The following is a 15,823-nucleotide window of genomic DNA, read 5'->3' as shown; positions in this document are numbered from 1 at the left end:
GAAAAATATATGCCTATCACATCTAATAAGGTCGCATACCAGAAATCGTGCCAAGTCTTGTGTTTATGATCAAAGACGAATGTTGAGCCTATCCTAACGATTAAATCATTTTTGAGACATATTAAGTTAGAAATAAATTGTTTAATACACATTCCTTGGCACATAATTATCAACCTAATAATAAATTATCATTTCGTCGAGTCTGCGTAAGTAGCGACACTGTCAGTTGTGCATACATGTATATTGTACAGATAAACGACGTAGAAAAAAAATGTTCAGTGATTGGTTTACAGATAAATAAATTTGTACTTCACCTTCGGAGAATCATCAATAACCAGTAACATGGTTTGTCGATTTATTGCAATTAAAATAAAATGCCACTATCGTCTAAATTTCGATAAAGTTAAATACTGCAACATAAAAGAAAACTGTAAAACTGTCTTCAAGTACAAAATGGTTGCATTAGAAAAACATATTACGTCAGTACGAAGAATCGGACGATGTGAGTCGACTGTTTAACTGCTATTATAAACCAATGTTAGTGACAGACAATTTGATTTTCAGGTGTGGCGAGGTGGGTATTTATTCTGACAAACAATTATGATTTTCAAATAACTTGAAAATGTTTTCTTTGCGTGATTTATTGCAACAAATAGATTTATTATATTTGTAAAAATAAATATTCTTATATAAAAGAAAAACTAAATATCCCGCTTCAAATCAAAATCTCAGAGGCCCCCTCCCACAACGAAAACTAAATGGTCCGACGTTTAATGCATTTGAACCACCATCTCCCTAGCCCCAGATACGGTAACCGCTACTACTGGCACTTAATGAAAACTGTTAAAGCCTTATTGCAATGAGTACACGGTCGAAAGACATAAAAATGCTACTAACAGCTGCCCGCTTCGCGCTCAGCACGCTCTGCATTAAGAGGGTAGTGTTATGACTGGTCGGCCTGGTGTCAGGATAATGTGACTGGGTATGATGCTACATGTCTGCGGCATGATGTCCCAGTGCTAGATATCATTATAAATTGCCATGCTGCAGACATCGTAGCGATATGACTGAACAATTGTTAAAGCTACTTTTAAAAATCCAAATCTCTCTCTCTCTCTGTCTCAGACACACACACACACACACACACACACACACACACACACACATACACTGAATACACGCAGCATATAACTGGCTGAACAAGATATGTTATTGACCTTAGTTGCATGTTGTTACAAAGGCATTTGTCTTATAATGCTTAAAGTTGTCACGTTTCATTCATCCTACTGAATACCTCAGTCAAATTGTGCATTTCATCATGCACCGTTAGGAATATATTGACAGGAAATGTCATGGGCTAAATACCACATTTGTAATAGCTTCCTTGCAAGAATGGGCTGTCCCTGGAATGTGGAATATCTCGGACTGATAATAAACATTGTAAAAAAGGTAATTCATTCTATTGATGTTACCATATTCATTGTATTCCTTGGTGACAGTTCTGAGCCAAAATAGAATATGTACTTTTTACTACTCCCACGAGAGAGTCTCAACTGAAATCATAAAATTTACCCACCAAATTGCTCCAATAAAAATGATGACTTGGTTGAAGGAGAGAAGAAAAAGAAAAACAAACAATAAAACATTCGTCATTTCCACCACACATTGCATTAGACACGGTGTTCATCAAATTGTATTTACCAAACAATGGACCCGAACTAGCTTATACGAATGGTGAAGAAGCGATGAACGTTTGTCATAATTAATTCTGATTCTCTGCGTGTTTCCTCTCTACACATCCACCACATCCTCTCCATAGCATGTGTCAATATATCTATGCAAACACACATCAATAATTTCGTCTATCCATTTTCTGTCTGTTTTTCTATTTACAACCCACACCCACAATCGTTTCCATTTTTTGTCTTTCTACTTGCACATTCACCGTGTTCACTACCTATTTTATATCTTTCTATTTACACATACACACATCTACCTTATCGTCCATCCATTTCTGTATTTTTTTATTTACACATGCACACATTCACCATTTCCTCTATTAATTTGTGGTGTCTTTCTAATGACTCGTGCACACATTCACCATTTCCTCTATTAATTTGTGGTGTCTTTCTAAAGACTCGTGCGCACATTCACCATTTCCTCTGTTAATTTGTGGTGTTTTTCTAATGACTCGTGCGCACATTCACCATTTCCTCTATTAATTTGTGGCGTCTTTCTAAAGACTCGTGCGCACATCCACCATTTTATTTGCTGAGCCAATAGATTGCAAAACACATTTTAGATTAAACTTACGAACACCAAGTTTCCAGTGTTCCAGATGAGTCGGCGTAGTTTCGTATATATATATATATATATATATAAAACACGTTCGTGTTCTTCCGCCTGTACGACTTCCTTTTGAGTATGAGTTTATGACCAGCTGGACTATATTTTCCGATGCCTCTGTTGGTGCGTGTACAAATAAGCAAGTCTAAAGTAGGGTGATCACATGGATTACGTCAAGAGTTGATTATCTTGGATTACGTCAAGAGTTGATTATCTTGGATTACGTCAAGAGTTGATTTACTTGGATTACGTCAAGATTTGATTATCTTGGATTACGCCAAGAGTTGATTATCTTAGATTGCGTCAAGAGTTGATTATCTTGGATTACGTCAAGAGTTGATTATCTTGGATTACGTCAAGATTTGATTATATTGGAGTACGTTAAGAATTGATTATCTTGGATTACGTCAAGAGTTGATTATCTAAAACTGAAACTATAATCCACTGCAGATGGGAGTCAGGTGCATCTTTACGGAAACCTTTGAGCAATGGGCAGTCAAAGGAACAAATATTGTTGGACATGGATATTGTCTATGTTATGCATGTATATCTGGGAAAATCTATATATCTATCTACCTATCTATATATCTATCTAAAAGATTGAACTATTGTCACGAGAGCATTCTGAAAGTTAAGAATTGTGCAAAATGTCCTTAATAAAGCGCTGACCCTTAAAGTAGTTACAACAGCACAATAACATCATTTAAAAACTTAAATATAAAATGTTTTAGCATATATCACTTGTTGCAAGGGGCCCCGAGTGGCCGAGCGGTCTAAAGCGTTCACCGTTCCGGATCACTGCCATCTCACCTCTGTCTGCGTGGGTTCGAGTCCAAGGCTCGGGTAGCGTTCGTACGTGGGAAAGCCTGCCAGTAGCTTCTCGTGGGTCGGTGGTTCTTCCCTGGGTTTTCCAGGGTTCTTCCTCCACCAGTTATACTGGCCGCCATGCATAGCCTATCTTGTGCTGAAAAATGGCGCTAAACCCTAGAACAACAACAAAAACACTTGTTACAACTCTATGGTCTTAAACTACGTAAAAGAAATTGAGCGCAAACAAATAAGCTTAGTACAATTTAACAAAATAGTGTATTTCATTAGAATACAAAGTGAAAATTTAAAGAGAACTTCCAACATTGTGAATTAAATCACAAACAGTCTTAAAAATTCTATCACAATTCTAAAAGTATATGAATTCTAATCTTGAATGTGCTGATGTACCAATAGCTTGGAGTGTGTCAATTTGCTAATAGTCCTGATGTATCACACTGATAAAATCCAGAATGTCTTTAAATGCATTCACAATAATCCCAAAATAGTGATTTAGTCCAAAAGTATCAATGAGCAATTTTAAATTCCAAGGAGTAATTACAATAAATAAATCCTCCACAATTATAAATGAACACAACTAAAAGAATGATACCACTACAAAAATTAAGATAGGAATGTATATGTTTGATTTAAACAACATCAATATAAAGACAAAGACACAATCAGAGGATCAGGATAATTGTCATTTTCCCATCAATTTCGTAAAAAAGGTCAGATTTATTTACTTATTTTAACAAATTAACCTGATAGAAATCATGCAGGCCATATAATTTCCATGGTAAAACCACTGAACTCAAATCCAAGTAATCATGTTTGTAAAAAGTGGCATTAGTAAGTAGGCCCAAACGTTTACCCTAAATTATGGACAAAGGTCAATCACACAATACAAATTCAATATATATAACACACTGAACACCACAAACATATTCGTTTGTACATAATGTACTGGTTAAAATCAGGGCCTGCCGGACCATATGGGTGATATAGGTAGTCCTGGTACCATTTTCATAAGTCTTTGCAGCGTCTCGGTAGGGATTCGAACACGCGACTTCCCTCATCCGCGGCAGACGCTCTAACCACTTAGGCCACATAAATAATTGTCAGTACCTGGTGACGATATTATATATATGTGAGCATGCATGTATGTATGTATGTATGTATGTAAGTTGTTGTTGTAGGGTTTAACGCCATTTTTCAGCACAAGGCGGGATATACATGGCGGCCACTATAACTGGTGGAGGAAGAACCCCGGAAAACCCCGGAAAGAACCACCGACCCACCAGAAGCTACTGGCAAGCTTTCTCACGTACCAACGTTAGCCGAGCCTGAGACTCGAACCCACAAAGACAGCAGTGAGATGGAAGTGATCCGGAATAGTGAGCGCTTTAGACCACTCGGCCACACGGGCCCCATGTATGTATGTATGTATGTATGTATGTATGTATGTAATCGTCAAGAGCGATTAAAAGAGTCGTATACTTGGTTTATTCGTCAATATATACATATATGTATGCAGACAGGGAAACTGTTAAAAATACTGATCGATACAACTGACCTAAGCAGCCTGACAGCCCCGGATTGTCAATAAACTTTGTCGGCACTTTGATAACAGTAGCATTTCAGTGATTTACAGGTAAAATATATAGCCTTGTCCTTTGATCTTCATATTGACCGACGTACAATGTGTAAATTTTATCTCGAGTTCAGTGTTGCCAAAATGTAACAATAAATTGATCTACAAACACTTTATTTCTAGCATGAGAGAGAGAGAGAGAGAGAGAGAGAGAGAGAGAGAGAGAGAGAGAGAGTGTTATGCAGTGTTAGTTCAAAATACAGTGATTACGCAATGCAAACGATTATTTCAAGCCATTCCTGGCAATATACTTTGCCGAAACGGTAACGCTACTTATAATTTGTTGGAAAAAAATGATTGTGGTTATTTAGATCCACATATCACTAGATTCAACCATGAAACTATTATTAACGTTTCGAGCATGTGCGTGTGTGTGTGTGTGTTTGTGTGCGTGTGTGTGTATGAGAGAGAGAGAGCTTACTATGCAAAATTAGTTAAATATGCAATAACATATCGACCTATTGTGAATGATTATGTGGTTATTTAGGGTACCGCCCTACATCCTGTGACTATTTAGGGTACCGCCCTACATCCTGTGACTATTTAGGGTACCGCCCTACATCTTGCGACTATTTAGGGTACCGCCCTACATCATGTGACTATTTAGGGTGCCGCCCTACATCATGTGACTATTTAGGGTGCCGCCCTACATCTTGTGACTATTTAGGGTACCACCCTACATCCTGTGACTATTTAGGGTACCGCCCTACATCTTGTGACTATTTAGGGTACCGCCCTACATACTGTGACTATTTATGGTACCGCCCTACATCCTGTGACTATTTAGGGTACCGCCCTACATCCTGTGACTATTTAGGGTACCACCCTATATCCTGTGACTATTTAGGGTACCGCCCTATATCCTGTGACTATTTAGGGTTCCGTCTTGCATCATATGACCATTTAGGGTTCCGTCTTACATCATGTGGCTATTTAAGGTCCCGTTCTACATACTTGTAATCGTTGGCTATTTAGGGTTTCGTTCTACATCCTTGTAGTTTGTGGCTATTTCGGGTTCCGTTCTTCATCATGTAGCTATTTGGGGTTCCATTCTATATTTTGTGGCTATTCCGGGTGCCGTCCAACATTATGTGGCTTGTTAGGGTTCCGTTTTAAATCATGTGGATATTTAGGATTCCGTTCTGCATCCTTTACCTATTTAGGGTTCCGTTCTACATCCTGTGGCTATTTAGGGTTCCGTTCTCCACCCTTGTAGTCTGTGGCTATTTAGGGATCTATCCTACATCTTGTGGTTATTTAGGGTTCCGTTCTACATACTTGTAGTCGTTGGATATTTAGGGTCCCGTTCTACATACTTGTACTTTGTGGCTATTTGGGGTTAATTTCTTCTTCATGTGGCTATTTAGGGTTCCGTTATACATCCTGTGACTATTTATGGTTCCGTTCTCCACCGTTGCATTCTGTAACTATTTAGGTTTCTGTCCTACATCATGTGGCTATGTAGGATTCCGTTCTCCACCCTTGTAGTCTGTTGCTATTTAGGTTTCTGTCCTACATTTATGTTTCTGTCCAACATCATGTGGCTATTTAGGATTCCGTTCTCCACCCTTGTTGTCTGTGGCTATTTAGGTATCTGTCCTACATCATGTGGCTACTTAGGATCCCGTTCTCCACTCTTGAAGTCTGCGGCTATTTAGGTTTCTGTCTTACATCATGTGGCTATTTAGGGTCCTGTTGTAAATCTCATGGCTGTTTAGGGTTCCGTTCTACATCCTTGTAACCGGGCTGTTTATGATTCCGTCCTACATCATGTAGCTGTCTAGGGTTCCGTGGCACATCCTGTGGCTGGTGAGGATTCCGCCTTACATCATGAGCTATTTATGGTTCCGTTCTTCATCCTTGTAGTACGTGGCTATTTAGAGTTCCGTTCTACATCATGTGGCTATTAAGGGTTCCGTCCTACATCCAGAGTTTTCTTAGAATTTGTATCAATTCTTCGACACATCTTACTACTTTAGGTCATTTGTTGGTAGAAATTACACGTGAAAGGAGAAATTTGAAATTCATACTTTAGAATTAGCAAGAGAAACAAACACAGCATCACAAAAATTTACCAAAACCTACGGCCATATTACAAGTGAAGACCCTAACAAACACAGCATCACAAAACTTTACCAAAATCTACGGCCATATTACAAGTGAAGACCCCAACGAACACAGCATCACAAGTTTACCAAAAATCTACGGCCATATTACAAGTGAAAACCCTAACAAACACAGCATCATAAAAGTTTACCAAAACCTACGGCCATATTACAAGTGAAGACCCTAACAAACACAGCATCACAAAACTTTACCAAAACCTACGGCCATATTACAAGTGAAGACCCTACAGCATCACAAAAATTTACCAAAACCTACGGCCATATTACAAGTGAAGACCCTAACGAACACAGCATCACAAAAATTTACCAAAACCTACGGCCATATTACAAGTGAAGACCCTAACAAACACAGCATCACAAAAATTTACCAAAACCTACGGCCATATTACAAGTGAAGACCCTAACAAACACAGCATCACAAAAATTTACCAAAACCTACTGCCATATTACAAGTCAAGACCCTAACGAACACAGCATCACAAAATTTTACCAAAACCTACGGCCATATTACAAGTGAAGACCTCAACAAACACAGCATCACAAAAGTTTACCAAAACCTACGGCCATATTACAAGTGAAGACCCTAACAAACACAGCATCACAAAAATTTACCAAAACCTACGGCCATATTACAAGTGAAGACCCTAACAAACACAGCATCACAAAACTTTACCAAAATCTACGGCCATATTACAAGTGAAGACCCCAACGAACACAGCATCACAAGTTTACCAAAAATCTACGGCCATATTACAAGTGAAAACCCTAACAAACACAGCATCATAAAAGTTTACCAAAACCTACGGCCATATTACAAGTGAAGACCCTAACAAACACAGCATCACAAAACTTTACCAAAACCTACGGCCATATTACAAGTGAAGACCCTACAGCATCACAAAAATTTACCAAAACCTACGGCCATATTACAAGTGAAGACCCTAACGAACACAGCATCACAAAAATTTACCAAAACCTACGGCCATATTACAAGTGAAGACCCTAACAAACACAGCATCACAAAAGTTTACCAAAACCTACGGCCATATTACAAGTGAAGACCCTAACAAACACAGCATCAAAAAAATTTACCAAAACCTACGGCCATATTACAAGTGAAAACCCTAACAAACACAGCATCACAGAACTTTACCAAAATCTACGGCCATATTACAAGTGAAGACCTCAACAAACACAGCATCACAAAAGTTTACCAAAACCTACGGCCATATTACAAGTGAAGACCCTAACAAACACAGCATCACAAAAATTTACCATAACCTACGGCCATATTACAAGTGAAGACCCTAACAAACACAGCATCACAAAAATTTACCAAAACCTACGGCCATATTACAAGTGAAAACCCTAACAAACACAGCATCACAGAACTTTACCAAAATCTACGGCCATATTACAAGTGAAGACCTCAACAAACACAGCATCACAAAAGTTTACCAAAACCTACGGCCATATTACAAGTGAAGACCCTAACAAACACACCATCACAAAAGTTTACCAAAATCTACGGCCATATTACAAGTGAAGACCTCAACAAACACAGCATCACAAAAGTTTACCAAAACCTACGGCCATATTACAAGTGAAGACCCTAACAAACGCAACATCACAAAAATTTACCAAAACCTACTGCCATATTACAAGTGAATACCCTAACAAACACAGCATCACAAAAGTTTACCAAAACCTACGGCCATATTACAAGTGAAGACCCTAACAAACACAGCATCACAAAACTTTACCAAAACCTACGGCCATATTACAAGTGAAGACCCTACAGCATCACAAAAATTTACCAAAACCTACGGCCATATTACAAGTGAAGACCCTACAGCATCACAAAAATTTACCAAAACCTACGGCCATATTACAAGTGAAGACCCTAACGAACACAGCATCACAAAAATTTACCAAAACCTACGGCCATATTACAAGTCAAGACCCTAACAAACACAGCATCACAAAAGTTTACCAAAACCTACGGCCATATTACAAGTGAAGACCCTAACAAACACAACATCACAAAAATTTACCAAAACCTACGGCCATATTACAAGTGAAGACCCTAACAAACACAGCATCACAAAACTTTACCAAAATCTACGGCCATATTACAAGTGAAGACCCCAACGAACACAGCATCACAAGTTTACCAAAATCTACGGCAATATTACAAGTGAAAACCCTAACAAACACAGCATCACAAAAGTTTACCAAAACCTACGGCCATATTACAAGTGAAGACCCTACAGCATCACAAAAATTTACCAAAACCTACGGCCATATTACAAGTGAAGACCCTACAGCATCACAAAAATTTGCCAAAACCTACGGCCATATTACAAGTGAAGACCCTAACGAACACAGCATCACAAATGTTTACCAAAACCTACGGCCATATTACAAGTGAAGACCCTAACAAACACAGCATCACAAACATTTACCAAAACCTACGGCCATATTACAAGTGAAGACCCTAACAAACACAGCATCACAAACATTTACCAAAACCTACGGCCATATTACAAGTGAAGACCCTAACAACGGCCATATTACAAGTGAAGACTGTAACAACGGCTATATTACAAGTGAAGACCCTAACAACGGCCATATTACAAGTGAAGACCCTAACAACGGCCATATTACAAGTGAAGACCCTAACAACGGCCATATTACAAGTGAAGACCCTAACAACGGCCATATTACAAGTGAAGACCCTAAAAACGGCCATATTACAAGTGAAGACCCTAACGAACACGAGAGATAAGGGTTCAATAATAAGAATATATTTCAATGCATCGTGTCAGCTGTCTCAATGCGCGCTGAAATATTTTTTTTTGTTTTACGCGTACGCATTACATATATTTGTCAGCATATGTAAGCAAGCACGAGGATCTTCACGATGATACGGGCTTTTCGGATTACCTCGGACGGTCTCGAGATACAAACTGAGTATGAGGATCTCCACGATGATACGGCTTTTCGGATTACCTGGGACGGTCTCGAGATACAAACGGAGTATGAGGATCTCAACGATGATACGGGCTTTTCGGATTATCTGGGACGGTCTCGAGATACAAACGGAGTATGAGGATCTTCACGATGATAAGAGCTTTTCGAATTGCTGCGGCTCTCAGAATAAAATCTGAGCATCAGGACCGTCACAGTTATATGGGCCTACGTGATTGCTGCAGCTGTCTCACAATAACAACCGAGTATGAGGACCTTCATGATGATACGGTCTTTTCAGATTACGATGGGCTGTTTCAGAATACAAACCGAGTATAAAGGCCTTTACGATGATACGGGCCTTTCTGATTGCTGCATCTGTCTCTGAATAGAAAACGAATACGAGGACCTTTAGGATGATATGGTCTTTTCGGATTACTGGGGGCTGTTTCAGAATACAAACCAAGTATGGAGGCTTTCACGATGATACGGTTTTTTTTTATTGTTGTGGCTGTCTCAGAATACAAATAGCTCTATCTGAAGCAGAGACGAAATAAAAGAACTCGAATGATATCGCCAACTATGGCACACTCGGTTGTTTCAAATCCTACAGACAACCATGCCTTGCTCTGATTATGTAATCTATGATAAAGCAAACAAAGCATCACCGCTGAAAACAAAAGTATTTTAAAGAGGTTAGAGGCATTAGATAATACAAGAGGATGACACTTCCATTCATTGGCACTTGGATCGGATACTTGTCCCTCTTGAACACTACCATGATTATCATAATTTTGTCGGCTATTTTTCCGACGTGATTTCCGTATGATATATTCATTATTTTCATTTTTTTTTAAATCAGCCACCTGTCCTGGTCGCCACTCTGGAGACACAAACCTACTTTTGTAAAATACATTTATCGATCTATGTTTTAAATTTTGAATTTATTATGTGAAATATCTGCTACAGTACACATAAAACAGCATTAGTGTACTCGGTCGATCGACTGACTGAGAGATAAACACACAGTCCAGTTGACTCATGAAGTAAATTCTGCAGGAATTTTGCGGTATTTAAACTTGAACTATTCAAGCGCATGTCTTAAGATGCTAGTTTCCTTCTCTCAAGGCTGGATGTGAATTTCGTTTTAAGAGGAATAATCATGAATATTGCGGTCTTTGCACTACAAAATGTACTTTGGATCTTCCAGTTGTGACTTGTTACAGCATAAATTCGTGCGTATAAAAGTAGTTACGCAATAATAATCCGTACGTACACACCTCTGACTTCAGAAGTTCATTCAATGGTAACGATTATACCTTTATATTTAGATCCAGGGGAAGATATGAAGGTTGGGGGGCTCTAAGTACGAGCGAAAAACAACCAAAATGTTTCCTGAAGAAAGTGCGTTTTACGGTTAGTTCAAATTACAGTCTGGAAATACTAACATGCAGAAGCCCTCAATACAACCCTCCCGATGATTCTCGCCATACACACCTCCACCTGTTTACGCTCTTATCTTCATTCGTTTCTCCCAACCCCTTACATGATATGAGACTTAGATCATCGATATGCATGGGCGCCAGCAGCATATGTCAAGGGGGTCACGTGACCCCGGGAAATCATACTATATATATATATATATATATATATATATATATATATATATATATATATATATATATATATATATATATATATATTCCGACAAGTTTGATCATGGAAATGAAGCTGAAAGTATGTCACGAGATTATGTTCAAAATTCTTAGTAAATATTAGCTTAAGTTTCAGACTACTTACGCACGGAACTACGCAACCAACTCTTCGGGCCGTGTCTGACTGACCCGCCCCTGCAAAAAATCCTGCGGGCGCCCATGTCGGTATGGTATAATTCAATAGCCAATAGAAACAGGGATTGGTCTTCATCGCTTGGAATTGGCTACCAGTCTTTTTAGTGAGGCAGAAAAAAATGATAGTCTTGATAGAACTGAGGTTGCGTTTACCATTAAAAAGAAAACCACGTAGAAAATAGGCCATTGCGATCAACGTAGCAATCTGGAGACATAAAATAGAATATTGGATATCGCATGATCTCCAGAAGTCCATATGAAGCTAACCTGAAAAATAACTTGTTGGGTAACGTGATATAAATAAACGGGCAACGTGTCTCCACTATACATCAGTGTGGAATGGTTCATTCCATATAGTTCTCGCTATGATTCTGACAAACAGAAATCCGTTACCAGATTTTTCCAGATTCTTCAAGACAAGTATACCAACTGACCGAGTTTCCTCTAACGCTTCCCAATCCATTTTAGATATTTGAACATTTATGTTTGGTTGTGGGGTCAGAGCTAATTGCCTATCCTCGCCGTCATTCAGTTGGCGTAGGGCCCCTGCATGTCGAGCGTTTCCAGGGCATAACTTGAACAAGAGATACCCGGCGATGCAGAGTGAAAATGAAAACTCGATAGTCACGTGATACAAACAAGAATATCACTTACACATGCTCTATGTTTGGTGACTGACTTTCTCAAGGTTGCTGCGACAGCGACGGGTTTTAGGACATTATTATCGGTAAAAATATGTTGAGAGTTAAGTATCCTTTCAGTTAGTATTTTAGCATTTTTTGTACAGCAAGACTGGAAATGGGTTGATTGTTAATATCACTTGACTATTGGACCTCAGATGTCATGGATATAATAATAATAATAATAATAAGCTGGACATTTGTGTAGTCATGTGACCAGAAATGCAAATAGCGAATAACAGGTTCGAATTCATCAACACTGTTGTTTCTTCTCGTCTGCCATTGGATGAAAGAAAGAGAATGTTGTACTCGCAATTTCTGAGGAAGTACATCATCTTCCTGTCGATTTAATTCAGGTAAGACTCGACGTATGGTCGTTTCAGTTCAGTCCCGACCCTAGAAAGTTAGGGGCCCAAGGCAACATGCGGGGCCCAAGACAGCAGGCGATGAGCGCGGGGCCCACAATCAAAATTAAACTGCGGAGTTGTTTTCCTGAAAGCACGGGGCCCAAGGCGGTCTCTCGTTCGCCTTGCCATAGCGCAGGGCCTGTTTAAGTTTGCTAGGACCGCTAATAAGTGGCTAGCCTATGCCGCCACAGTACAGTGTCAGCGAATTCAATTTTTTTTTTACTCTGACCCCACGCCCAGTCTTTATGTTATATTATAAATGGATTGAAAGGGTCAGAGAACCTTACATACCTACGTTTCAAAATGGAGAATCCAGGGCTAGGATCTGGGTGTCCTGGAAGTTTCTTACTGCAGAGGATTGGTATTCGTTATTAGCCGAAAACGTAATATCTTCAAAAACTTATACAGTAAAAACGGAGAACTCTAAAAGTACTCTCACAGATGGTAGACGAATCCTGAATTACCTTTCGTGATACTGATATAAGAACCCATTTGATTGCATGAGAATAGAAAAATGTATAAAAAAAATATTAAAAAGAAACCTACCTTCGACCGCAGCCTCGGTTCTGCCTAGATTTATAACAGTAATGGGCTCAATACTAGAATTCAAACGAAGTTCTCCATTGCCGACTTTATTAAGGAGAAATATCCGTGTATCTCTGACTCTTGCATTATTTACACAGATATTAAGGTCACCAAAACCCCTGACCATCACCATACTAAGTTGTGAAAATGAGTCTGACACACCCCTGGCAGCTATCAAACTTTCTAACACTTTTTCTCCTTTGAACACTCTTTTCACTTCGACTTTCCCCATATACATCCCACTGTGGTGCGAATCTATCATAATTTCTTTCACTGTTCCCGATAATATTACACTTGCCATTTCCTCTCTTAATTCCAGTGGTTTTTCTAAGCATCCAGGCTGTCTGAAATATCTAGCATTTGAAGGACACACGTATGAAGCATACAAAATGAATACCACGATAAAACTGACCATACTGTTCCTTCCGGCCATAACACCAATTTCATTACGATATCCTTCCATCACGGAGGAAAGTGATTATTCAGAGGAACACCGCTACTATCAGATAAACCACATTTCCTAATTTGCCTTGTGATCTATATCCTTTCTATCGTTTGAGCTAATTAATAAGATTTAATCCAGGTGCGTGAAAGAGTGCCACCCGACCATTCTCATGTGAACCGGACTGACGACAGGTAAGATTTACAGGTATACGAACCGCATACCTGTAGAGATACTTTAAAAACTTTTAATCGGCCGACCTCAAAAGGGATCCACGTGTAGCTAGAGATCTCTTCACGGAGCCTAACGGAAAGCTACGATACGCTGTGCACCCCTCTATACAGCTCGCGTTATAAAGAAGGTTAATTCATCGAAATATATGTAGGTTACGTAAGAGATGTAATCATAGTGTGTGTGTGTGTGTGTGTGTGTGTGTGTGTGATTAGGATTTTTTAACGTAGCTTTAACAATTTTTCATTCATATCGTTACGATGTCTGCAGTGTGGCAGTTTATAGTGATGTCTAGCACTGGGGCATCATGCCGCAGACATGTAGCATGATGTCCCACCCAGTCACATTATCCTGACACCAGGCCGACCAGTCCCAACAGCTATTAGTACCGTGTTTGTAAGTATTTGGTATGACTCGGACGGGGTTCGAATCCACAACATCCCGCTTGCGAGGCGGACGCTCTAATCACTAGGCCACCGGGGCGGTATGTGTAATCTTAGTCATAGAAGTGAGTGTGTGTTTACGTAAGGACATCATTCAGTTATTTTGGGTTTTTTCGCGGGGGGTGGGTGGTGTCCATAGATTCAGCAAGTCTCACCAGATGGGGTACTGCTGGTTTCCACAACATAATTTAAACTTCATGTTTTATTCTGACCAGGCTGTCGTTCGTAATCCAGCGGTCATTTGGAAAGCGTGATAAGGGACTTCAGATGTCAGGGGTCATTTTCCGGATCCTTAAGAAATTAAGACAACCGCTTTGCTAGAGAATAATAGGTTCCACGTATTATGATCAGGTTGTGAAACATTACGCACTTATTCTTCGTATGCAAATACAATCTTTTAAAGATTCTCTATTTCCATATTGGAAAAAAAATTACCAACAAATTCACTCATCAATAATTTCGAGGTGAGTCTGCTCGTTTGGCTGCATATGTATGAAAATCGATAAATTTGTCTCTCCATTTGTTGATAAAATCAATATACCTATATATTTATCTATTAAAGCCTTTGTACTTTCAATGACCAACGTATATAAAACCCTGATAGGGCATTGATTGTGTCAAATTTTCTTACATGTTATCAGGTTTAAATACATGTTAATACATTCATTACCGTGATTTATTAGGTTCTCATCTTGAAGGGTACTGTTAAATATGCTTTTTTACAATCTCGACTCAGTGGTATAAAAAGTCATACTCTGGTGCACTCTTTTACCCTGCAATGACAAATTACACAGAAACATTTTCTTTGCATGAAAACGCACAATGTATACCTTTGGCACTGCTATAGCTTGATTTGATACAGAGCTCTGATTTTGCTGTGAATATTATAACTGTTTGTTTAGAATACCACCCTTTTCTGTGAACTTCAGCAAAGCAAAACACATACAGCTATTGCACATTATCAGTGTTTTGTATATATAATTTATAATAACATTTTACATAAGACAGGTACTTGTGATATTGATCGCATTCGAAGGAACGAATTCCCGTCCAAAGTTATAAACCTGAATAATTGTCATACTGATTTGTATAACGAAACGACATAGAATCCGGTGGACTTAGAATAGCACTTGAACTGGGTAAACTTGGCACTGAAAGTATTCCATCATATTCAAACCTGTGAATGGAGGCATAGGTTGTTATGCTATGTGTTTACTTTTGAGAACTTGCTGCAGAAGGCTCATTTAAATAATGTGTTGTATCAATACTTTATAAATGAAAA

The 15,823-nt window shown here is 38.9% G+C and overlaps 1 protein-coding gene across 5 annotated transcripts in view; it reads right to left on the bottom strand.

Moving 5' to 3' along the window:
- The window catches only part of LOC149781218 (agrin-like), a 454,787-nt gene extending 440,685 nt beyond the window's left edge, over positions 1-14,102 (bottom strand). For 3 of the 5 annotated variants that reach the window (XM_089935296.1, XM_089935300.1, XM_089935297.1), the window contains exon 1: positions 13,387-14,102. In XM_089935296.1, the coding sequence (XP_089791422.1) occupies positions 13,387-13,888 (502 nt within the window). In that variant the 5' untranslated portion in view covers positions 13,889-14,102. The remainder of the gene's footprint in view (positions 1-13,386) is intronic. The other 2 variants (XM_089935301.1, XM_089935298.1) reach the window with 1 other exon arrangement.
- Positions 14,103-15,823: the final 1,721 nt, after the last annotated feature.

This window comes from Sinohyriopsis cumingii, chromosome 15 (assembly GCF_028554795.1).
Source record: "Sinohyriopsis cumingii isolate HCF-2022 chromosome 15, ASM2855479v2, whole genome shotgun sequence".
Classification (NCBI taxonomy): Eukaryota; Metazoa; Mollusca; class Bivalvia; order Unionida; family Unionidae; genus Sinohyriopsis; species Sinohyriopsis cumingii.
This window is presented reverse-complemented; position numbering and strand designations above follow the sequence as displayed.